Raw genomic sequence first — 24,455 nt, 5'->3', positions numbered from 1 at the left:
TTTGAGAAACCTCCATATTTTTAAATTTTTATTTCAATTTTAATGGATTTTTTTAGTCCTGCATTGATTCATTAAAAAATTACTGCAAATTTCACTTAATAGACATCAAATCCTAAAGAAAATTCTGATATATCACAGAGGAGTTGGAACTCTGAGTTCTGGCAGGAAAGAAAATAAGTAATTTGTAAGGAGGATATATAACATAATAAAGCTATATATTTTTCTTTAAATCTAATTAGCAGACTTTTTCTTCTTAAGAATTTATTCAAATATCCAGGCTGACTATCTGGATCTCTCAAAACATTTGCTGGTATTTTCCTAATGCCATGAAAGTTGAAGCTGACCCAAATCCTCAACTACAGATATATGTATGTTTAAAATTAAGAATCCATTCAGGCACTAATTAAACTCTCAAATTTTCTGACAGTCTAACTTATCATGTTCCTTATAACTAAGTCAACCTTAGATATAAACCAAAAAAAAAAAAAAGTAAATCCCAAAGAGTATTTGCTACTGTCAAAAAAAATTCACTATATACTGAGAAGGTACAATTTATATGTGAGGTTTATTAGCTCACTGAAAAATAAAAGGAGAAATGTCAACTTCTCATATTTCAGTTGAAAACTATACTCATCTGTCCATAGCATGATTCCCTTTTGGACGTTAGTACACAATTATATGGTTGCACTAATTGTCCTTGGTAGAAACTAAGGAATTTCATGCCCCTACCTAACAACAAGGTCCATTCATCAAACTTCATTCTGTGACTCCCTGAATGCCAGCTACCCTCCCTTATCCATCCAATCAAAAGAAGTAGGCTTGGCAAACAGAACATTCCCAGGTATAATGATCATTTTAACTATGGATTCACTTCATTTGTGTTTAAATTATATTAATGCTTTCTACCAATGTGATCTATACAATGTCTATTAAATGCAAAGCAGTACACAGATTTTGGAGAGTAGAAAGTGTGTGTGTGTGTCTGTGTGTGTGAGAGAGAGTGTGTGCATGTGTGCCCACATGTGTACAAAATTAACACTTGCTTCAAATAGTGTATGATTTAATCATATATAGAATAAACATGAGCTATATTTAACACATAAAGAGTTCAAACCTGCTATGAAGTACTAAGTAAATAAACACACAGAGATCCAAAATGACCCAGGAGGAATTAAACTGAAACTACTCTCTGTAATGGCGTACATTAACATATAACCAACAGGAGATCTAAAGTTGTCTATTTTTTAATCTCTGTGAGGGAAACTCCTGACTTCTGGGCAATCTCTGGCTCCTGAGTGCTTGCCTGGCTCTGACCCCTGCCTTGGATTGACCGTGAGCTTCTGTTGCTCACTTGCTTTCGACAGTTTGCCTGAAATGAACTACTGTTCCTTCCTGACTTCTAGCTTCTGTGTACTTCCGGAGTCAACAAGTGCTACGTCCCGGTCCCAACATCTGCCTTGGTCTTCCTAGTCCTAATTAATCACGCTGCTCCCACCAGCGAGAAATGCCCAAGCCAGCGAATCACCAGCAACACAATGGATCGACTCAGAATCCCCATTCTCCACTTAGGAACTGACCAGCGTCCTCAGGTGTGAGCTGCAAGGATACACGCCTTGCAGGCAGTTGTGAACTGTGAGTTATAAAGCAATATGTAGTGCCTGACACAAAGTAAATGTATCATACATGATGATTTCCATGTTATCCTGGGACTTTTTTGGGGAGAGAGACTTGAGAAAAACACTTTAATTACACAAAATCTCCAAATCTCCCAAACTCTTCCTATAGTGAAAAACAATTGGGGGTGGGGGGTGTCTTTAGGGAACCCTTACAAACATATGAGATGGATAAATAAAATATGAAATGGATTTCTATGTGGGCAAGAATATATTACTTTAGGGGGAAATAATCCTCCAAATGGTATTTTAAGTACAACAGGTTCTTACAGTAAAGAAATCCAAGAACTAATATAAATGATTTTCTGAGGAACAAGCCTAAAGAGTCACAGGGTCCCAAAATGTGGCAGAGACTACTCTGTGCCCTTCATATTAATTCTGCATTTCATAATTTTAGTATAAAACTCTCCGTGCCTCAGCTGCCCAATACACGACTGCCCAACTAGACACTACATTTCCCCATCTCCTTGCAGCTGGTTCCGCCGTGTTAGGAAGTTCTGGTCAAGGGGATGAGGGTGAAAAGTGACGTGTGGAATCTGTCTCCCACCCTCCATCCCCCTGGGGCAGGAATGTGAAAGGATCCTGGTAAGCCCGCATCAACCATATGGACAAGAACAACACCCTCGTGGATTGGTTCCCCAGCCTCAGCACACTGGGACCACTTGGAAAAGCATATAAAATACTGGCTCTCTGTCCTACAGATGCAGATCCAGTTGGTCCCAGGGAACGGTGAAGCAATAAGAAAGAAGGACTAGAGATCTCTGAACGACTTTATGGCTCTGAGATGCTTGCTCCCCTGGAACACTGTTGGGCAATAGTACTGAGAAATCTAAAAACCAGCACTCCAAGAAAGGATGCAAAAAAGGCATGTTGATTACATGCCGCGTTCATATTCACAAACAATCCTGTGTTATTTAAACTATGGTTGTTTGGCCTCAGAGAAAGCAGCTGAACAAATATCCTTAAAAATATACATAATAAACACAAAATTCTGGTCTTCCGGGAAAAGAATTATAAGTACCGGTTTTAAAAAAAATACTGTTCTTTTTCTAAAGAAAAAACTGAAGTATGTCAGTAGCAAAAGAAGAGACTGTAGTTTTCACTTAATCCAGGGAAATCATTGGGAGAGCTAGAGGAGATTCATTAAAGAAAAACTAAAAATACATGTTAAATAGAATACAAACTTGTGGTTGCCAAGGGGGAGGGACAGACTGGGAGCTCAAAATTTGTAGATACTGACAGGCATATGCAGAATAGATAAACAAGATCATACTGTATAGCACAGGGAAATATATACAAGGTCTTGTGGTAGCTCACAGCGAAAAAAAATGTGCCAGTGAATATATGTATGTTCATATATAACTGAAAAATTGTGCTCTACACTGGAATTTGACACAACATTGTAAAATGACTATAACTCAATTAAAAAATGTTTAAAAATATGTTAAATATTAACATTACTCAGTTTGACAAGACAAGGGTAAAAAAAATTACAGTTTGCCAATTCATTAATAATTTACATAAACCAAAAAGAACTTGGAAGCAAAATGGGAAATCTCAAAAAAGATGACTAGCACAGAGTTAAGTAAATACTGACTTATCTTTGGGGCCCATTTTTGATAGGCTACAGATTAGACTGCTTTAATAAAGCAATGGACTCCTTGTTTTTTGTTATTCTGTCATCCTCAACATGTGGCTTCCATTTCATGGTCCAACATGGCTACCCCATCACCTGCCATGACAACCTCGTAGTGAATACTCTTTCATAGTAAGACAACACCTTACCACTTCCACTCACACTCTGTTACCCAGAACCTATACAAATGCCCACCATTACCTGCAAGGGAGGCTGGGAAATGTAGTCTTCAGCTGGACAATCAGGTACTGAGCTAAAACTTATCATTACAGAAGAAAAGAATATTAAATATTGCAGGCAATCAGAAGTCTCTGCCAGAGGTCTCATTATTAAGAGGGGTGAGAAAAATTGAAATAAAAGTGTGTCTAAAATACTCCAAAAATGCATAAAATGTAAAATATACAAATAAAAAACATTTCTATACATATTGAAGCTACACAAAGTCAAACACGACATAGATACACAGCGTAGAAAACGGAACTGAAGTCCCCTTTACCCTCATTGCACCTCTGGGAAAGTAATGACTTGTTAAAATAATCTTGGGAAGTGTGGGTGTGGGGCTACCAGTTAGGTGAATACTGTCTTGCCATAGTTCTTCCCCTAGTGCTACCACCAGAAATAAAACTTTGGAAGAGGAGATGTCATTTTCGGAATCTTAAGATTTCTTTCTTTGGGGCAATGGTCTCAAACAAGAAAAAAACCAGACTCTAAAGGAGCATTTCAGCAAGGCCAACTTGAGGCATTACAAGGCATCAAAGGAAAACATCAGTGCTTCTTGCACAACCACTGCAAATGTGCCACCAGCCACAAAGCCTTTCCTCCTGGCAAGAAGACAATTTAAATAGATAATTAAAATCACAAAAGTGGCAAAGTCAAACACAGATATCAACCCTTATCTGACCTTCTCAGAGACAGAGAGCTTTACAGTGAATAAAAATGCCTACCCACTCATATTCTATATTGCTATACTTTTGCTATAAACCCCCAAAATAGTTTTATATCAGTCTTCTAAATTTAACTAGCTGGAGTCATTTCTTAAGTATTACACCATTTAACCTTTTCAAATGAAGGGCTTGCCTTTTCATGGAAAGCAGGCATTTAGCATTAACGACAGAACACCATGTCCTTGGCTTAGATATTCTCCAAAAAAAATAGGTCTTTTTTTTGTACACTAAGCTATAAGGCAAAAGTAGAAATTAAAAAATTATTCAAGGATTCAAAGTTTGAAATCATCTATACTAACTAGAATGTTTAAATATCAGAACCCCAACTTAACATATCAATTTTCTTAAAATCACAGTCACTGAACTCATGAAGCAAATGCCATAATTCATGAGAATACGGAAAAAATTTGGGGAAAAAAAAGTTTTAATTAGATACGTCAGGATTTGAATGAGTATAGTCAAAATCATTGGGAAAGTGACCTAACTGCATTTTCAAGCAAAGAAACATTTACTAAGTTGAGAATAATTAAATTCCATCTATTTTGAAAAGTAAGCATTACAAATAAGATTCTTAAAGAGTTAATAAAAACAAAAACAACTATTTTTAGGTCAAATCAATTGTACTCAAAATTCAACCTTAGCAACTGTACCTGGTATTAAAATCTAACAGGCATATAGTAAAAGAAATACTAAAAAGACAAGTACTGAGAAAAATGAAACCAGACCAAAATGTTGTCAGATAAACCAATGTTTCCTTTTTTAAAGTGTGTACAAGGATTGCTATGTGCCTTAAATGTAATGTATAAGTTCTATACAACTTGTAGCATGGATTTAAAAAATTATTGTGTCATTATTTTCAAGATTTTAACCTAGTCATAAGAGAGGTAACAAATCAGAAATTACTTCTATCTTTTAACTTCTAAATTTGTATATTGCATTTAAGAAAATCACATTTTTTAAAACAAAGATATATTTGTATACAAAGATAGTATACAAACATCCAACCTCAGAAGGCCATGTTTAATCCCTTTACCCTTCCTAAAAGTGTATGTTCCAGATGTTTATTAACTGTCTTCAAGGCATCTCACTCTAGGCAAATACAAACCACAAAACAAAAATAAAACAAAACACAAAGAAAATAGGAGCTCAACTTCACAGAGATCAGGTAGAGGTCACCAACTTCCCTCCCCCAGAGGGGACCCTGGCCTTACCATCCTTCTCTCCTCCCAAAGGAGACATCCCTGTTCTGAGACCATCCCTCCCTTGGCCGTCTGGCCTCCTCGGGACCTTTCTTTATCTATGAAAGAAGCATTGGAAGAGAAAGGGGTCAGGAGTAGGCTAGCTGGCCTTAGTAAGGGCCAGGCTCAACCTGTGAGGCAGCAGAGTCAGAGGGGAAGGAGACACACTCAGAATTTGGGAAGGGAGAAGCTGATTCAGATTTGAGGCCAGCCCTGTGAGATATTACCGAATGTGTTTTCCAAACATGCAACTAGGCATAAAGAGGCTATGTAACGTGTCTAAAGTTACACCGTGTGTAAATTTCAGTACCGAGACTTTAACCCAGGTCATCATCATTCTCCCTGCGCCAACGTCCTGACGCGTGCACATCACCCCACTGTCCCAGTGTGGGAGGCAGAGCTGCTGGGGAGTATTCACAGGGAGGTGCAAAGGCCATCCCAGCAGTTCCGCAAGCTCTAGGCTAAAGAAGCAGCAGGATTTTAAAAAACATACAAGAGACAGCTTGCTCATTCTTAGACTCTCTAACGATGTTTTGCTGTGGGTTTGTAAGGGCAGGATGGCTCAGAGAATTTTGCCAAGTGCCTTCCTTGTCTCCCAGTGCCATGGGGGCTCGTGCCAAGATTTACCAGAAGATGTACTTGACTTCCACACACTCTCCTGTAGCTGCTTTCGTTCCCTTTTTTCGTTCCCTCCTTGGCGATCCCCATCTCCCTCAAACATCCCTAGGCAAAATCACCCCTTTAAGTTCATCACCTATTTCTCTCCGTGCATTTACCACCAAACTCCTTGAGCAGTTCTCCCATCAGTCTTCATCTCCACGGCTTCCTTCCACTCAGGTCATGTCTTCCAGCTCATCCTTAGAATCCTGCTCACACACACACCCCAGAAGTCAGAACCCTTTTGACGTTCCAATTGCCAAATCCAGTGGCCTCTTCCATCTTCACACAACCAACTTCTGTGTGGAAAGTTTCAAGAAAACTTTCTTCTAGGAACCAGCTCCTTCCTTGGCTTTCAAGAGATCACTCTCTCCTGGTTCTCTGTTTCAATCTTTGACAGCTCAGTCCAAGTCACCAGTGCACTCTCCTCATCCCCTAAACTTTAAATATCCGGCTTCCTAACATCCACCCTTGGTTAGTATGTTTTCTTCCTTAAATCATTCCTGTTGTATCATCTCTTCTACCTGATGGCTTCAACATACATGATTAGTTACTTTCTAGACCTCTAACTTTTGCCCCCAAATTCTTGCTTACATTCCACATTATTATCCTCAAAAATCATAGCAGCATTTGCAGTTCAAGGCGAAAACCAGCTTCACTTTTCTCCTCCTCGCCGTGCTGTCTGCCCCTCGCATTCCATTTCTGACTTCACGACCCTCCCCATCCTGTCTTCAAGCTCGAAACCACCATAACGTTTTCCATTTTACTTAAACCTCCGCTTCTGAGTGAACGTAAATACTGAGAGTTTTACTCAAGAAATGTCTCATGATTGTTGGCCGTTTGGCTTTTTGTGGTTTGGGCTGATTTTGTTTGAGTTTTGTTTGGATTTGTTTTTTTATCTTCACCTTAGATCAGACATTCCACAGTTCTTACCTGGACCAATGAAATGGCAGAATGCCTAATGGGTAACCAGAATTCAATCTTGGTTTCTCAATCCTATTGACTGAATTCTCTTGCTAAGAAACAAAACTAATCTCAATAAATACTACTCATATTAATGTTATCATAATATAATACTGGTCTAATTATGCAGATGAAGCTGTAAGACTAAAGACACATCCCTCTGTGCAGAGAGTAGGGTTCTGGCCACACGAGTAACTCTCCAAAAATCGGAATTATGAAAGAGACTCTTTTAATCCACAGCACACTCATTACCAGAGTCAAGACATCTCAAGGGCTGCTTCCTGGTGCCATCCTCATGAATACATATTTGGGTTAATGACTAGGAAAAAAAGAACACAGTCAAGTCAGGCCAGGAGTGGCATCCAGGCAGGAGGCTCAAACAGGAGCTGCCTCAGGGCTTCGGATAAAAATCGGGCAGCGTCAGCAGATGCTGAGAGAAGACCACCTTGGTAGGAGCAGAAATCTGCATTGCACAAGTTAGACCATGTTTACGCTTCATGTCGCTTCCGGGATTACTGGCCTGAACCCTCCCTTAGTAAATAGTTGCAACTTTTTGAAGGTTATAACCTGTCCCAGATTAAGAGCTGCGAGGACAGGTCTTCTGTGCATGCTTGTGTGGGCTGCAGAAGAAGCAGTGTACACTGAGGGCCAATGAGGTGGTGGAAACAGAGAACGAGAAGGAATCCCAAGGCAAAAGTCTGAGACACAGATTCATAGATTCTTGGCTGGTAACTTCTTCCCATAAGAGACCCCTTCCCAGGGCCACCCTTGGAGGTCTCAGACTTGTTTGTTATTAATAAGAAGGCAAGTGTCCCTCACAACTGATTTCCCATTGCCTTTAGTTGAAGTCAGAATTCTTAAGAATGGATGCCTTCTCAAAGTGGGCTGAACTTACCTCCTCGCCTACCAACACCCCCAAAGCATACAGACTGTTTATCTCCGTGGAGGAAGAATGTTTCAGCACCCAGAGCACCCAGGTCACGGCCAGCACCCCAGCACGCTGTGCCACGGTCCCCCGGAACACACTCCTCCTTCAGCATGGATCATTCTCTTCCCAACCTGGCACATTCCTCCTCATCCTTCAGGACCAGCTCTCTCACCACCTCTGCCCTGAAGTTCCCTGGACCCCCGCTGAGGGAGTCCCTTGCTGTCTCCCTGCCACTCGGCTTATTCCTCTTATTGCTACCACGTGGTCCTGGGATTGTTTGTACGCTGAGGGTCAGGGATGCAATGTATGACTTTGAGGGGGATACAACTCAACCCGCAACATAAGCCTGAGCATAACGTGTTGAATAAATTCACCTTTGCCCAGAAACGTTAGATCACGACTGAAAGAAGCTGTTTTCAGATTTGTTCAAACCGTTTGGTTTGCCTTTGCTTTATCTGCCTATTTGTTTTCTTGAGCACCTGCTATTTACAAAGCACCGTGATGAGGCTGAGAAAAGCCTACAGAGGAAGTAAATGCACCATCTCTATTCTCTTGGAGTTTACCATCCAGATAAGTGGTTTGTCCAACTCCTTTAGCAAAACCACAAATCAGAAGAAAGTGGGGCTGTGCCAGGAGATGCCAGGATGGGGAGCCTGGAGACACACCATTCAGCTCCCCCAACCCTCTCCAGAGGCCCGTGAAGCCAAACCCCAGAGCCTGGGGGCTCTAAAGAGCACCATTCGAAAGATCTGAGAGAAACACATATATGAAGCCAAATCAGATAAGAAATATGCAATTGTTTGGTGTAAACTGTAGAGCACCATACTAACGCTGGCTGTGTTACACAGAATGCAACCTCCTGTCCCTGCCTTACAGCCAACAGGGCATTTACAAGATCACCACAGGAAGGACCTCAGGGACCAAAGGGAAACACATAGAGAGAAAACAAAGAAGAGACTCAGAGACACAGAAGAAAGGCAGAAGAGAATATAACAGAGACAAGAATCATACATCAGCACGATCAACACGCATGGCTCTGTATAACAACTGTCAAGTCAGACGGAACAACTGTGACTCTTTATAGGGCCTCCTGTGAGCCAGACACTGGGCCGAGCCCAGTGGCCACATCATCTCATCCTCAAAGCAACTTTAAGAAATGCTATTGTTTCCCCATTTTATAAGTGAAGAAAATGGGGCTTGAAAAGCTTAGGAATGTGTCCAAAGTTACACAGTAAATTAGAGACAGGACTCAGATTCTGGGGTATCTAAGATCAAAGCCTGGACAAGCAACAAATTTCAAACATCTTTTGTTTATGACAAGACACATAGTCTTTGTCGTAATGCGCCTACAATGGGGAATAACCTTGCCTTCTGATTGGCCAGCAACAATCCTAGTTTACATCTGTCTCCCAGTATAATTGTTAATAATTCTCTTTCATTTCAGAAGTGTCCCAGTTTAAAGGAAAATTATATGATCAACCTGCCTCAACGCCACTTGCTGCAGCCAAATGTGTCTACACGGACTTTCCAGGCCCAGTGTAGAATTAAAACAGGGGACCCTTCTGTTCAAAAAGTAAGAAACAAAGTGCTATGGAAGGTCCTGAGGTCTAAAGCTGTTTTCTTTCTTTCATGTATCTGCTCTGCTCACACCCCTAAGTCCCACTGGACTTCACTTGCAAAGCACAAGTTCAAAGATGAAATTAGCAAGAATTTCAAGATGGTGATGGTGGAGCATTAAACCAAGCTTGAGGTCCTTCGAAGTGGGTGGCCCTGTATAATAGTATAGGATACACCCTTGAAGTCGGCCCTATTCCGTCCTTTCTCCTGGAAACCGATTACAACTTACTATTGTCCAGACTCTGGACATCAAATACTGGATATTAGGTCCATTAAAGCATTTTTTCTAATGTTCTAGAATATTCCTAATAAAGCACAAAATTTCATTTCCCAAGGAAAACAAGAAAATAAGTTCAAATTCCATCACTCTCTACCATTTTATTTATGAACCTAAAAATAATTAATCCAGATAATGTAATCTATCTATGGTCTCAAGTGAAATTTTAGACTATAACAAATTGAAATAATAGTGTGTGACAAAGTCTTTAATACCTCAACGCCTGATTTAAATTATGTTTCTGTTTTAAATGCAGGTACTACATGTTTAACTTAAAACTTTTTGTTACATAATACAAACTTGCCTAAGCAAAACTTAAGTAACTTCCACCATCTGTACAGACCAAAAGGAAAAAACAAAACAAGATCAGAAGTTTCAGGATGATTGAGGAACTGTCCTTAAAAATGGGGTGGGAGGTGAGAAGACAGGTCAGTTCACTGATTCAGTCATCCACTCATTCAGGAAGCAGTTACCGAGTACTTACAGTGTACTGCACAAAAGTCTGGGGAAACATAAATGAGTAAAATGTGGCCCTGTCTTCAAGAAGCTTGCATTCTAGGAGAATGAGACACAGGCAGATACACCTCTACAGTCGCTTCCTTTGGTGCCAGGGAAGCGGGGGCTGCAGGGAAGAGTGGGTACTAAGCAGTGAGCACTGTGGCCTGGGCGCGAGAGAGGGATGGGATCATACAAGTTTTGCTGAAGGAGATGATGGAGCTGTAAAAGTGCAGCAGGAGCCCAGCAAGTAGGTAAGGGCAAGAGGCTGGAGAAAGCACGGCCGCCTTGGCACCCAGTGGGGAGAGTGAGCCACTCTAAAGGACAGCAGCAAACTTCAAGGACAGAGCATCATTCAATCAAGAAGTGTCTGCCGGGGATGGCCACCAGAGAGAAGGAAGACGGAGACTGACACTAGGGATGGAGAAAAAAGGCAATGTTTCTGGACTATCTGGGGGGGGGGGGGTGGCGGGGGGGGGGGGGAGAGGTGTTGTCTCTTTAAGAGGCCAAAGGCTAGAGATGAGAAATCATCTTACTAAAAAAAGTTTTCCCTCAGGCCATATGCTCATTTAGTCAAGGGAAATAATGCTATTTTGTTTGCTTCTTTCTGGGCATGTAAATAAAAACACGTTCTTGGTAAAACTAAAAACATGCTTTTCATCTCTTTGTAATCAAGATAAGAGTTATCCTTCATCCACGCTGATGAAGCATTGACAGAAATCGAAAACAATGACTAATCTAACAAATATTTAAATTTGACCTAAGAATTCATTATCAAATTTATCAACAAATTTACCAGTGCACTTATTTAACACTACAGCTATTTAAAAAAAAAAAAAGAAAACTTCTTTTGTTTGTCTGCATTTCTGACCATTCCCTTAGGATGGACTCCTAGAAAAGGAATTACCAGGCCAAAGGGTTTGAATATTTTTAAAGCTCTTGGTACCTATCAGTTCAGGCTAAAATTAAAACTGGATTGACTCTATCAATTGAAGGTGACCAAGTGAAATAGATGGGAATTAAATGTCGCCGTCATAAATAATACCCAAATGTTGCTATAAGTAATACTTCCAAGAGGAAACCTAGTCAAGTATTCTAAGCAGATCTTGGGCTTTGAACGGTAATAAAACGAAAAGGAAGTCAGGGGAAACTTCTGTTCAGGATGACTTTCAGGCCAATCAGCGCACTTGTGCGTGTGGGTGTGAACAATGTACATGTACAAATAACGGACAAAGGAAAGGAAAAGGGAGAGTCCGTCATCTCTGAATGAGACAAGAAGAATGAAATCATAAAATGACCTACTTGTAAAGAATAAAATGCAATTTATTTTATACATCCCGTAAGTTTTCTAACTCTATATCCTACTATCAATTCCACTCATCAGGTGTTAAGATTAGAGGAAAAACTGGTGATATTTTAAAGAAAGATCAACAAATTGGTTTTTAAGATAGGTTAGGTTAGCTATCTATTTCTGTAAATTAAGACTTTTTTGCTTAGTGCTTTCGTCATAATCCTCCAGAAAGGAGCAACTACTGCAACTTGAGAAGTGACTCAGATTCTTCAAGAGCCAGAGGACTGGCTCACCAACAAAGTTTCATGAAAGCCAAATCTGAAGCTACTAAAAGTCAAATCTCCTTAAAAACATGCTTTTCTGACGCTGCTACATGGATGTGTACACTGTTCTATTTATCACCAGTGCACTCTCGAAGATCCGCATTTCCAAAGAATGTGGCCCCTGGCGGCTCAAGTATATTGATTTTACTTTGAGAAGTCAACCAGAAGCTAACCTGTGCATCTCACAACCCTTGAGACAGGGTTCTTTCCTTTTTGCCAGAGCCAAGAAGTGAATTTCCTCTATCACAATTACAGCAGAAAGTTTACCTCTTTCAGAAAACTGAGCAGGAAGTTTGGCCTTTGAGACACTTCCCTCCAGACCAAGGGGGTATGGAATAGGGTGGTGGGAGGAGGTTCGAAGATTTGAAGGAGCTTTTAGCAAAGGCTAAAGTCCTCAGTCTCTGAGTGATGCTCTCCAGAGCATCTGGGTGGAGAGGAGCCAATTCTCAAACTCTGGGTCTTTGTAGCAGTGAATAGAAAAAAATTCAAGCTTTGAGTGATGTCTAAGAAGTTTCTTTCACTCAGCTTTGCCCCTCCTGGTCCTAAAATGAATGAAACATTTTCAAAGCAGACTTCCAGTGAGTCAAGTTGAAATCCCGTAACAGAGTTCCTGCCAGTTCTAGGAAATCTCTAAGTTGTGTGATGGGTGGTTTATTACACTGCTTTTCCTGGGCTCTGTGTGATCAGGGGGTCCAGGAGCTGAACCTGAGGGGAGGCGGGGGTGCGGAGATTTAAACAGCAGATTTAAACCCTGAGTGGGGGGCGGGGGGGGGGAGGGGACAGTAGGACTGGGATGGGGTGAGCACCACATGTGGCTTTAATATCCAACAGCTGCCAGAGATCACAACCTCGCTGCTCCCTCTGTACCCCCCACCAGAACCCTACGCTTCAAAGATTATTATAACTGAAGGGACTTCACTGCCATGCAATCTGAATAATAAACTCAAGCTTCAGAAGAATCAAAATTCTTTTTTAACTAAATGTACCTGCATTCTGTACCAGCAGACAGACTTTAATCACCAAGTCAAAATCTTCAAACAAAATCCGGAGGGGAGTAAGGGAAGGGGGAAAAATTACACAAGGCACTCGAGCAGACCAGGGAGGGGGTGAAAAGGAGGGAGGAATGATGGGGCAGCAGGGACTCCCTGAACAAGAGCCTTCTCCTCCTCGAGCTAACTTTGCAAAGCCGCAGCTCTCCAAGGCCCCGGCAGCTCACGGCGTCTCCAGGCACGAACGAGCCCCCGGGCAAGCCAGCGGCGGCGCGCGGGGATGCTCGGCCCGCTCCCCGGTCCCCACGCGGAACACGCGGCGCGCGGGCACACTCACCGACACCAGGAACTCCAGCGTGCCCACGTAGTCCCGCTCGGTCTTCTGGAGCTCGCTGAGCACGCACACGCGCAGGCGAAGCTGCTTCTCCAGGTCCTTGGCGCTCTCGTCGCCCATGGTGGGCGCCGGGACGCGGGGCTGCCGGACCGTGCTGCGCGCTGCCGCCCCGCGCGCCCGCCGCTGCCCCGGCCCCGCGCGGCCAACAGGGAAAGTTGCCGCGTCCGCCGAGTCCGGGGAGGGAAGGGCGACTTTCCGCGCCGGGGGAGAGGCGGAGGCGGGGGCGGGGGCGGGGGCAGGGGAGGGGGCGCCCGCTGGGAATCCGGGGCGGGAGGCGGGGGGCTCTGCCGAGGCAACTCCCGGGGGAGGCGGCTCCCGCCCGGGACCTGCGCGCCGCGCCCCGCGCCTCTGGCCTCACGCGGCCTGGGCTGGAGGGGAGGTGGCTCCGGCAGCCACAGCGGTGCCTTGGACATTAATCAAATGCTTTGTATCCATGTGACTCCGACCCTTTACCCTTCGCCAAATCTCAGGAAAAAGGAAGCACAACCCTGGGGAAGTGTGTTGCGTGCCAGCTAACTAAACACACACACGCACACATGCACGCACAGAGTCAGCCCTGGAGATGGAACTAATTGGAGATTCCCAAACCTAGGAGAACATACTCCGAGACACAGCTCCAGGGTTGCTCTTAGGACTCCCGGCTATTGTTTAGCGTTAATGTGTTTTGTACAAATCCTGAAAGCAAAGAAACAAGTCCCCACGGTTACATAACTGGATGGGAACAAAAACAACCATGGTATTGACCCTCCCGTCTTTGAAAAGAAACACATTGATTTGGGGTTTTATTCAGGCACACAACAGGTTTGCTTTTAAAAATCCCCAACAGAGAATATTTCACGAGGCAGATACCCTCCTGCCGGCGCTTGGAAAGTCAATTAGCATAATAAATGAAGACACTATGGGAAAGTGACAGCCGGGCCCATACAATAAACTCCAGATACAATGAGCATCATCCTCACACTGTGCTGGTTAGGAGGGAGAGCGCTTCCATGTCTGGGACTTTTTTTTTCCAACATCAAAATAGAATGTGAATTCAACAAAAGGCAAGAATATTTGTGCCAATTTTGTTTCTGAGCGGCTATGATTCAAGACAGTGTCACTAATGGAGAAGACAAAGATGTTACTGAATGCTCGTCAAAAGATTTGCCGACACAAATACATATATGGATACAGATACATAGACACAAATAGATACAGATTCTTAGGATTTGAAAATGGAGAGAAACAGAGCATGTCCTGATTTTAATGCTTATGTTTATTGCCTTTTCTCACTTGGAGACAGAGCCAGGCTCTCATGAGTGCTAAACATTTCCAATTAATTTAACCAGCAAACAAAACAATCCATATATGTTTTTGTCTTGATGCTATCCATGTACATTTTTCAGTCATTTGTTTTCCTACCTAGAACAGCTATAAACAATTCACCCTAATGACATTTGAATAAACGGAAGTGAATAGTTCTGATGCAAGGTGGCCTGTTCATCTGTTCCAACAGTTGAAAGCATTAGTAAAACAAAAAGTTAAGATGCTTTCCATGTTATTTACCTTAAAATAATTATCAGGTTTCCAAATGATGTCTTTTCAGAGCGTAGTTTATGATGAATCACGACACCCCTCTGTAACAAAACAGAGCATGACTGAACTTTTTCTTCTTATATTAAGGGCACAGCTTTTTGAATGATGTATGAGAGGCTGATGGACAAGATGCAGTTTTCCTCTTTCTTTTGCACATGGCTCTTTAGAAGTTGCAGGAGCAAAGGACAATAAGTGTCTTCACACCCAGTGGCAGAAGAACAAAGGACAAGGCACATTAAAGAGCAGACCTCACAGCACCTAGTAAACAATAAACAAAAGAAACAGACAGAAGACTTAGGAAACACACACCCGGGAATGAATGGGAAAATCAAACGTGCTTGAACCTTTTCACAATGTGCTGCAGGCAGCAAGGAATGAATGCGTTTCCTCCTCCAGAGCCTGCCCCCTTCTCTAACGTTAAAAATTAAGTAAGTACATCATGCCTTCCATCAGGTGTTCTCCTAGATGAAATAATAGTTCTCTCTTACCAAGTCTCCCCAGTTGGAGGACTGTTTATGCAATTCTTTTCTATCAAAAAACAAGTCTATACACAACCCACTAGAGAATGTTTTGCCAATTTTTTTTTTAAAGGGCAATAGAAGCCACCAGGGAAATACTCATTTAAATGTACAGGTTCAGATTTCTCTGAGAAGTGCTCATTCAGAAATTATTAAGATATTAATAGTTTCTGCTCACTCTTCTGCTCCTCGGTCTACCCTTCAACATCATTTATAATTAATGAACAGCTTCAGGACACCACGTAGTGCCTTCTGCCAGGCACCTCTCCGTGTCTTCTGTAGCCCTGGCTGGAGTTCTTAATTCCTCATCAAAGACTTAAAAGCATAAGAAAACAGAGTTGGAGTATCTGGAAACCTTCACTTTGATGGTAAATAAGGTCTTTCATAAATTCTGAATGTGTTGTACCCCTCCCTACTTCCTCTATTGAAACTTTAGGCTCTGTCTGCCAGGAAAAGGAAAGCAACAACCAAAGTGATGGACAGGGTCCAGTTTTTTCCTGAAATACTAATGAGGTTGAAGCATCCAATGAAAAGGAGTTGGGAGAAAGGAAGATAGAAGAGGCTGAGTGGTAAACCAGCTCAGCTGTTCAATTTATTTCATATGCATGAATTGGTGTGGTTAGAATCCATTATCACATGGTTCAGAGAGCCAAAGCACAGTGCACAGTAGGTTTCCCTTGGTCAGGCCCAGAGCAGGACGACTCCTGGACTAAAAGAAAATCCAAGGCTCTCTCTTTGCAGGAAGAGCGCTCCCCTGGTCGTATTTCAGAGGGAGGTCATTTTAGCTTCCTTGCCCTTTCAATACTAGTATTGGCCCAAGTAAACTAATCCATCAAATCTGATGCTGAAGTTCATTAAAAGATAACAGCACTGAAAAAAATGGAAAGGGTGCTTGATTGCACAGCAATCTTGTTAAATAGAGAATTCTGAGCATCAGACTGTTCTTCATTTACAAGTAAAATTGATCCTGGCGTTTCCTTTACTCCTCTCACTTCTGATAGATGACTGTAGATGACACCAGTACAAAAAATATTATAGACACCCTGGAGCTACTGTACAATTATGAGTCTTGGACAAGAAGTAATTCTAAAAATATTTATTAATTTAGTTTATACTTCGTGCTTAATCCTTCAGTTACTTCCACTTAATTTTTGTGGCAATTTAGTCATAAATAAATACAAGGTGTCCAGAAGCATATAATTAATTCTATCATACTAATACAAAGATTTTAGAATATATTTTGCCTAAAAGGCCAAAATTCAGTTTTCATAAGCCATATTTTAGTTTTAGAAACAATATTTATGGCATAGAAAATTAAATACACATTTGGATAGGATTACTTTAGCAAGACTCTGAAGTTCTTCTAGATGTGGTCATCTCCACACTAGCCTGATTAACCCCAAATCATCCTTACAGCCATAATCTGACGTGTAATGGATAATCACTTTCCCAGTATGGAGACTTAACCTGCAACTATCCCAGTAAAATAAACAGCCAGTTTTTGTCTGTGATTGGCCTCAGAAGAATGTCATCCTCGGAGGGTACCATCCCCCTACTTAGCCTTCCCCATCCATCACTTCGTTTAAAACTCCTCCCCTACCTCACTTACCTCCAGCTACACCTTATTTCTCTCCTCCCTATAAAGATTTCTAAAGAGTTCTATTCATTACCTCTGGTAGGCAGAATAATGGCCCCCCAAAATACCCATGTTCTAACCCACAGAATTATGAATATGTTACCTTATGTAGCAAAAGGTAATCACACGCAGACATGATTAAGTTAAAGACTTGAGGGAGGTGAGGGTAGAGCTCAAAGTGGCAGAGTACATGCTTAGCATGCACAAGGTCCTGGGTTCAATCCCCAGTACATCCTCTTAAAAACAAGTAAATAAATAAATAAACCTAATTTACCCCCCCAAAAAAAACCTAAAAATTAATTAATTAATTAATTAATTAATTAAGGACCTTGAGATGGAGAGATTTTCCTGGATTAACCAGTATGTTGTCCTTATTTCTTTACCTCCCCGTCTTTTCTCAAACCCCTGTAATATGACTACTCTCCTTTTACTGCAATGACACTGCTCGAGTAAACCAATGTCTTTATGTTTCTAATTCCAATTTGTGTTTTTCATTTCTTGCTTTATTTGACCTTCCTGCAGCATCTGACAGCACTGACTGTCATCCTAGGCAAGTTCTCTCCCTTTGTCTTCTGTGATACCATTGTTTTCCTTTTATCCCTCTGCCCTTTCCTTGCCAAGTTCTCTTTCTTGGCATCTCTAAAAGTCAGTGTTCCGTAGAGTCTGATCCTAGGTCTTCTTCCTACTCACTCTTCCTAGCTCCTGGCAGCCACATCTTCTTCTCCACCTCAGTTCTCTCTCCTGGGTTCCAGAAACTCATTACCAACCACCAGAGCTATTTCCTCTTGAATATACCATTAAAAAAATCTAAAATATAACATGTCTAAAATAAAAATCATTATTTCTCCCACCAACCCTGTTCTCTCTTCTCTGCACCCTAACTTCAATTAAAGGTACCAGCCACTGCCTAGGAATCATTCTGGGCTCTCTGTCTTATCCCCCACATCTTATTAGTTGATATTCTCTCTCTAAAACGTCTCTCAAATTTACCTGCTTCTCTTAATCACCACTGTCACTACTCAAGTTGAAGCCACTCTCATCTCTCACCTTATCACAACATCAGCCTTCTCCTTGGCTGTCTTGCCTCCTATACTGTCACTCTCTGGTATGTTCTCCCAGGTCATCATTCCTACACATCATGAATGATATGAATGAAATAAGAAGGGTGAGGAACTGTTTCTAGGGTCTCAGGAAAACCAGAAGAGGTCAAGAGAGTTTTTCTTGGAACACAAGAGGGGTCTGATCCTGCATCAGATCTGGATAAAGGCAAATGTCCTGTATGGCCCGGCCTCTCTGGCTTCATTCCCTGCCACTCCCCACTGTGGAAACACCTGCGCCACCGTGGGGAACCTTCAGTCCTCCTCCAGTGCCACGCCCCATGGTACAGTTCTTTCTCTCTATCGTATTGTTGATTACACTTTATCATAATTACCAGACCAGTTAATGGAGTTCTCTACCAGATCACAGTGTTGAAGGAAAAGACCATGCCACCAGCGTAACCCCAGAACCTCTTCAAAATCTGGCAAGTAATTGTAGTGAAATGAGCATTTGCTGGTTGAATATATGAATTAGTGAATGGAGAAATAAAATGCATTGAAACTCGGTTGGCCTCCCAGAGCTTAATCATCCCATCTCTAAACAAATATAAGTCTGGCTTTTTATTTCTCCTCTAACTTTTCTTCAGAAGAGAAGTTAACATAGATAGCCTTTTTTTTTCCTCAGAGAGAAATGTTCTGTAGGTAATGGACCTTCACTACAGATTATGAGCCTTTTGAGGGATAAGAAGAAACTACAAATATTAAATATATTTTATTGTATTCTCAAAGAAGTATCATTCGTCTAGCCTGAAATGTCCAAATCACATAATCAAATCTATCTGATACTATTCCCAAACCAAGCACAGAATACAGTGAAAGAAATACGTGACATTATATACAGGAGAGAAAACACAGCTACCAAAGCAGGAAAGCAAGTTGACCCAAAACAGGAATATACGGTATGAGGCTGCCCTTAGTGGTGAAGATAAATTTCATTTTTGCTGGAATACTTCTGGGCACATGTAAATATAAAATAGAACATGGTGAGATCTGTTTTGTACTTATTTTAGAAAGTTACTGGGCTTTTAGTATTTTTCAGCAGTTTTGGGTTTATAGGAAATTTGAGCAGACTGTACAGAGAGTTCCCATGAATCCTCTTATATTCTGCCCCCTCCCCCAGTTTCCCCTATTGTTAACATTTTGTATTACAGTATTATAATTTGTTGCAGTTAATCCACCAATGTGTTTATTTTATTACTAATGAAAGTCCATGGTTTACTCTAGGGTTCATTCACTGTGTTGCACATTGTATAAGTTTTAACAAATGTATAACATATATCCACACCACACGACCGTTCCACTGCCCTAAAAATCCCCTGTGCACATTGTATAAGTTTTAACAAATGTATAACATATATCCACACCACACGACCGTTCCACTGCCCTAAAAATCCCCTGTGCTCCTATTCATCCCTCTCCCTCCCTCCCTCCCCAAAAGACCTTGGCTATGCTGATCTTTTACCTGTCTCCATCATTTTACCTTTTACAGAATGTCATATAGCTGAAATCATACAGTGTGTACCCTTTTCAGATTGGCTTCTTTCATTTGGTATTATGCATGTAAGCTTCCTCCATGTCTTTTCACAACTTGATAGCCCATTTCTTTTTGTCGCTGAATAAAATTTCATTGTCTGGACGTACTAGTCTTTTTAATCCGTTTACCTGTTGAAGGACGTCTTGGCTGCTCCCAAGTTTTGGCAAGTATAAATAAAGCTGCTATAAACATTCTCATGCAGATTTGTGTGTGGACATCAGTTTTCAAGTCATGTAGGTAAATATCAAGGAGTGTGATTTCTGGATCATAGGATAAGAGTGTATACACTGTTGTTCTCTTTAACTATTTTTGCCTCTTTATTAATTTTTTCCCACTTTCTCATTTTCCTTGCTGCTGTTTTTCTAATTTTCTAGGTACTAAAAACCTGTATAGTCAATAATTTTTCTTTAATTATTAAGCTGTTTAAGGCTTTATATCTTCCCATGCATGGTTTTTTTTTAATGCATCTTAATATTTTTAACACTCTTCTTTACACTGCTTCCTTAACAGTTTGTAGGTTCAATTTTGATTTTTTTCTTTGATCTTCTTTGATCCAATAATTATTTAGAAGTGTATTTCTTAATTTCCAAGTCACTAGTTCAGTTTTGTAGGACTGAGCCCTTAGCCTGTGTGATCTGATTCTTATCTCCAGGAGACAGCATGAATTGTAGGACACTCAGCTGATGTCACAGAATTGCTTGGTGGTATGGAAGAAATCACATGCACTGGAATTGGCATCAGAATTGTAGTCCTTAACCGTAGACTCTAAAGATCAAAAATTGTCCTATTTTTATTTTTAAGTAAAACGTTCTTATAGCACTTTGAAATCAAAATAAGCCTTAACTATTGTCATGAGCATGATGCTTACTTATTACTACTGACCTTAATCCCTAACCTTTATGAATAGAGGAGGTTTTTTTTTACTTTATATTCCTTTTCTAGCATTTAAAAAAATATTCTAAAAAGTAAAACATTATTTTTGACATGACTGACACGGTCTTTAAATATTTAGAGGCATGAGAGAATATATCAGATAGCTCCTTTTGAGATGTCTGAGAAATAGCTAATACTTAGTGCAAGCTTTCCTTTTTTTCCCAAGATTTTCTTTAAAAAAAAAAAAGTTGTGGGGGAGGAATATAGTCAAATTAGATGTCATGGAAGAGTTGTCTTTGATTTTGCTCAGAAATTTTCAGTAAACTCATTTTGACAGGAGCCATTGCTCATGTCTTATGAAGAAATTATTTTTTAAATGTTCGTTTTTATTAGACTCTAAGAAAACTTTTGGACAGATGAGGTGTGGGATTATTTTTAAATGTTCTTGTTTATTTTTAATCAAAAATGAAGATGACTTATGGAGATGCTTTGGGCCTTTTTCTGGACTTTTCACTAAAGCAAAGATGAAAGCATATTTGGGAAGTCCAGATGATTCTTATTTTTCAAAAATTGACTAGCTTGGCACATGTCTCCTAGTTAAGGGAAAAATTATGTTCCTGACACTAAAATGTGTCATTTTATTTATATTTTTACCTTCTTTCTATATCAGCTTGACCAACACTGTAATCTCTGTCTTCCGACAACCACCCCCACACCGCTCACATGACATTCCCCACCCCAACTCTTTGACACATGCAGTTAACTTCTCCTCAATTTCATGTGATGTTCTGTGCAATCCCAGCTTCCGGTAGTGCCCCACATTTTCCTGCCCTATCCTATTCACCCTCTGTTAGCTTCCCTGTACCCAAAGGTAAGACCACCACTGTGGTCTTCTCAAGACGCCTCGCCTGACTTGCATTGTCTGCTATAGTGTTCCTTGCGTCACAATTGCTCTGTGATGAGGGGATATTACTGATTATGTAGTGGTTTTAAGCCTATATATAAAAAAGATAAAGGAAGATAAAACAAGTAGATCTCCTTCAACTCAAACCAAATTTATCAGTGGCAATACTGATGCCATTTAAGAAAAAAACTGAATGAAACAAGCAACCTGGATCTCCAAACCGAAGATTTGCAACTCAAATCTTAAGGGGCCCTGGAGCCAAAGATGTATTAATATACATACATATATGTGTAGTTTTATATTAATTATTATATTAATATATTTACAAATATGATAGCTGTTTTATTCAATTTAGGTTGATGATGTCACACATCCATTTGCAATTAGTGATTGTGTTTTAAGTAAAGGACCTGTACTTAAAATATTTATTTCATTTCAGAAATGCAGTTGATTCAAGAGTGTGGTTTTCTAATGAATGTCGTTTTATTTGGGCTTCAGTGGTCCTGGATGTGTGTGTGTGTGTGTGTGTGTGTGTGTTTGTGTGTTACTACGACCAAAGACATAAAGCATGTTTCTAGTTATGATCTATTTACTACTTGGGAATGTGAACACAAACAAATAATCTTACCTTCTAATTGGAATACATAATGAAACATTTATGGCAATATGTGATTTGGACATAAATTCTGGACAGTGTTGTTTTGTCTCAAACAAATGGCAAGACTCTTACTCCTCTTCCTTCAGCTTCTGTGGGATAAAATCTCCATCTTAAGATGAGTTTAGTTTGTGTGTGTGTGTGTGTTAATTCCAAACTCCTAATTTATCCTCCCACCTCCTTTCCCCTTTGGTAACCATAAGTTTGTTTTCTACGTCTGTGATGAGTTCAGTTTATTCAAACGTCAAGCAAACGGAATTAGTTAGGAGAGCTGAATTTAGAAGTAAAGTCCCTTTTCCTCCAAACTGATGAGTTTATACCCAGAATTAACATTAGTGGGAATTCTCAGACTCAAGTGGAGAATAGCCCCCTACAGAGATGGCAGGAGTATAAACCTAGAAAACCTCAGTCTCAACCACTTTATATTGTTTTCTCCAATGAAAGGCTAAAATTGCATCTCTAAAATAATGGGTGTTGGGAATAAAAATATCTATATAGAAGAGCTTAAGGCAAGTAGCCTAATTTTCAGAATGTAATAAATAAGGCTGAGAAACAAAATTGTAGCTTTCTGGACACATGCAATGCAAGAGAAGTAAATGCATTAAAATTAAAATATCATTTCATGGAAATGAGCTTCCTGAACTGGTAAATGTGCCGTTCAAAGGAAAGTATTTCAAAGGCATTCTTCTCTACGTGATTAAGATTCTTTACAATTAAAAACCTCTGTCTTAAAAATATTCTTCAACTTCAAAGACATTGTTAGTCAGGAAATCCCCCCAGACTCCTTGGTAACACTTCTCATTTTTTTTTCAGTAATAGGAAATTACAATACCGAAATACAACAGAGCCCACACATCTGTTAGCCGCTTTTGCTGTAGGTACTCAATTGATGCAAGATGTGCCTGTTGACGTCTGGGGGAGGGGGCACAAAGTAAATGAATACAAGCTGCAAACTCAGGCACCCAACGCCAGAGACAAAATAAGAGAAAGCAGCGAAAACAAAATAGCCAATTAGTACCCACGTTAAAGTTTACGTGTATCTGTGAGTGTGTCTGTGCATGTGTGTAGTTTGTCTGGAGACAAAGGTACTCAATAAATATTTTCGTTTTGCAAAATAGGGATTCCTCTTGAGACACAGAATTAAAATAGTAGCTTCCAGTTCAAAAGGTAGCTTTCCTGCCAATGTGATCAGGAGCAAAATAGTCAAGTTTGCTCAATAAGTGTGAAGATACAAATTAAATAAATGTATTGAGAAAAGCTTAACAATCTTTCAATGATGCCTTCATTATCAAACATTCAAAATAGTATCAACAGCTTCCATGTATTGGACACATGCTCTGTTCCAGACACTGGGGCAAGCACTTCATTCTAGAATTCTAGCAACAACCCTAAGAGTAACTATCAATGCTCCATTTTACCAATTAAAACAGTAAGGTTGTGCCCAAGTTCTCAGAGTGTATTGACAGCAAACCTGGGTTCCACTCGGGTGTGTCTGACCCAGGAGCATATTTGCTCATCCAACCAAGGAGTTTTCAAGGGGTGGTCCCCTGACCAAAGACAACAACATTGTCTAGAACCTCGTGACAAGTGCAGATTCTCAGGCCCTGCCCTAGGTGAACTGAATCAGAAATCTGAGGGTAGGGCTCAGCCCTCTGTTTTTCAACAAAGCTTTCGGGCAATTCTGATGGCTGCTCAAACTTGGGAATCACTGCTTTATTCCACGCCACCTTTAATATACATCATCATCTTATGATTGATTGCATATGACAAAGTCTACTTGACCAAACTTTAGTCAGTCTCCTGAACCATCTCTTAGTTCCATCTGTGCACATCTTTGTAAAATCCAGTTGTAGCAAGAACCCTAAGTCAATTTAATCAGGACCATCCACCCTCGATATCTGGTCACTTTCCACACGTGATCAGCTTCCTCAACTTTCACCATCTCACGGGTGATGTCTGATCACGCTGGCCCGCCTTCAGCAAGAATCTTGTTAGGTCAGTTTGCCCAGAGCCCCCTGTCTTCCTGATGTACAGGGTAATTCCTCTTAGTCACTTTCTGTCCACTGAGCCCACGCTGCTATTTGGTTACAAATTCCCACCAGCCCGTGCTCTATTTGGAGTTGAGGCCCAACACTTTCCCACATTGAACAATCCCATTGCCCTAGTCCCTATACCTATCACAACAGTCCTGAATAAAGTCTGTCTCACCATCTTTAACAAGTGTCATTGAGTATTTCT

The 24,455-nt window shown here is 40.7% G+C and overlaps 1 protein-coding gene across 2 annotated transcripts in view; it reads right to left on the bottom strand.

Moving 5' to 3' along the window:
* Positions 1-13,861, bottom strand: part of PREX2 (phosphatidylinositol-3,4,5-trisphosphate dependent Rac exchange factor 2) — a 235,549-nt gene extending 221,688 nt beyond the window's left edge. The window contains exon 1 of one of the 2 annotated variants that reach the window (XM_032470041.1): positions 13,369-13,861. In XM_032470041.1, the coding sequence (XP_032325932.1) occupies positions 13,369-13,838 (470 nt within the window). In that variant the 5' untranslated portion in view covers positions 13,839-13,861. The remainder of the gene's footprint in view (positions 1-13,368) is intronic. The other variant, XM_032470042.1, reaches the window with a different exon arrangement.
* Between the last annotated feature and the right edge of the window lie 10,594 nt (positions 13,862-24,455).

This window comes from Camelus ferus, chromosome 29 (genome assembly GCF_009834535.1).
Source record: "Camelus ferus isolate YT-003-E chromosome 29, BCGSAC_Cfer_1.0, whole genome shotgun sequence".
Classification (NCBI taxonomy): domain Eukaryota; kingdom Metazoa; phylum Chordata; class Mammalia; order Artiodactyla; family Camelidae; genus Camelus; species Camelus ferus.
This window is presented reverse-complemented; position numbering and strand designations above follow the sequence as displayed.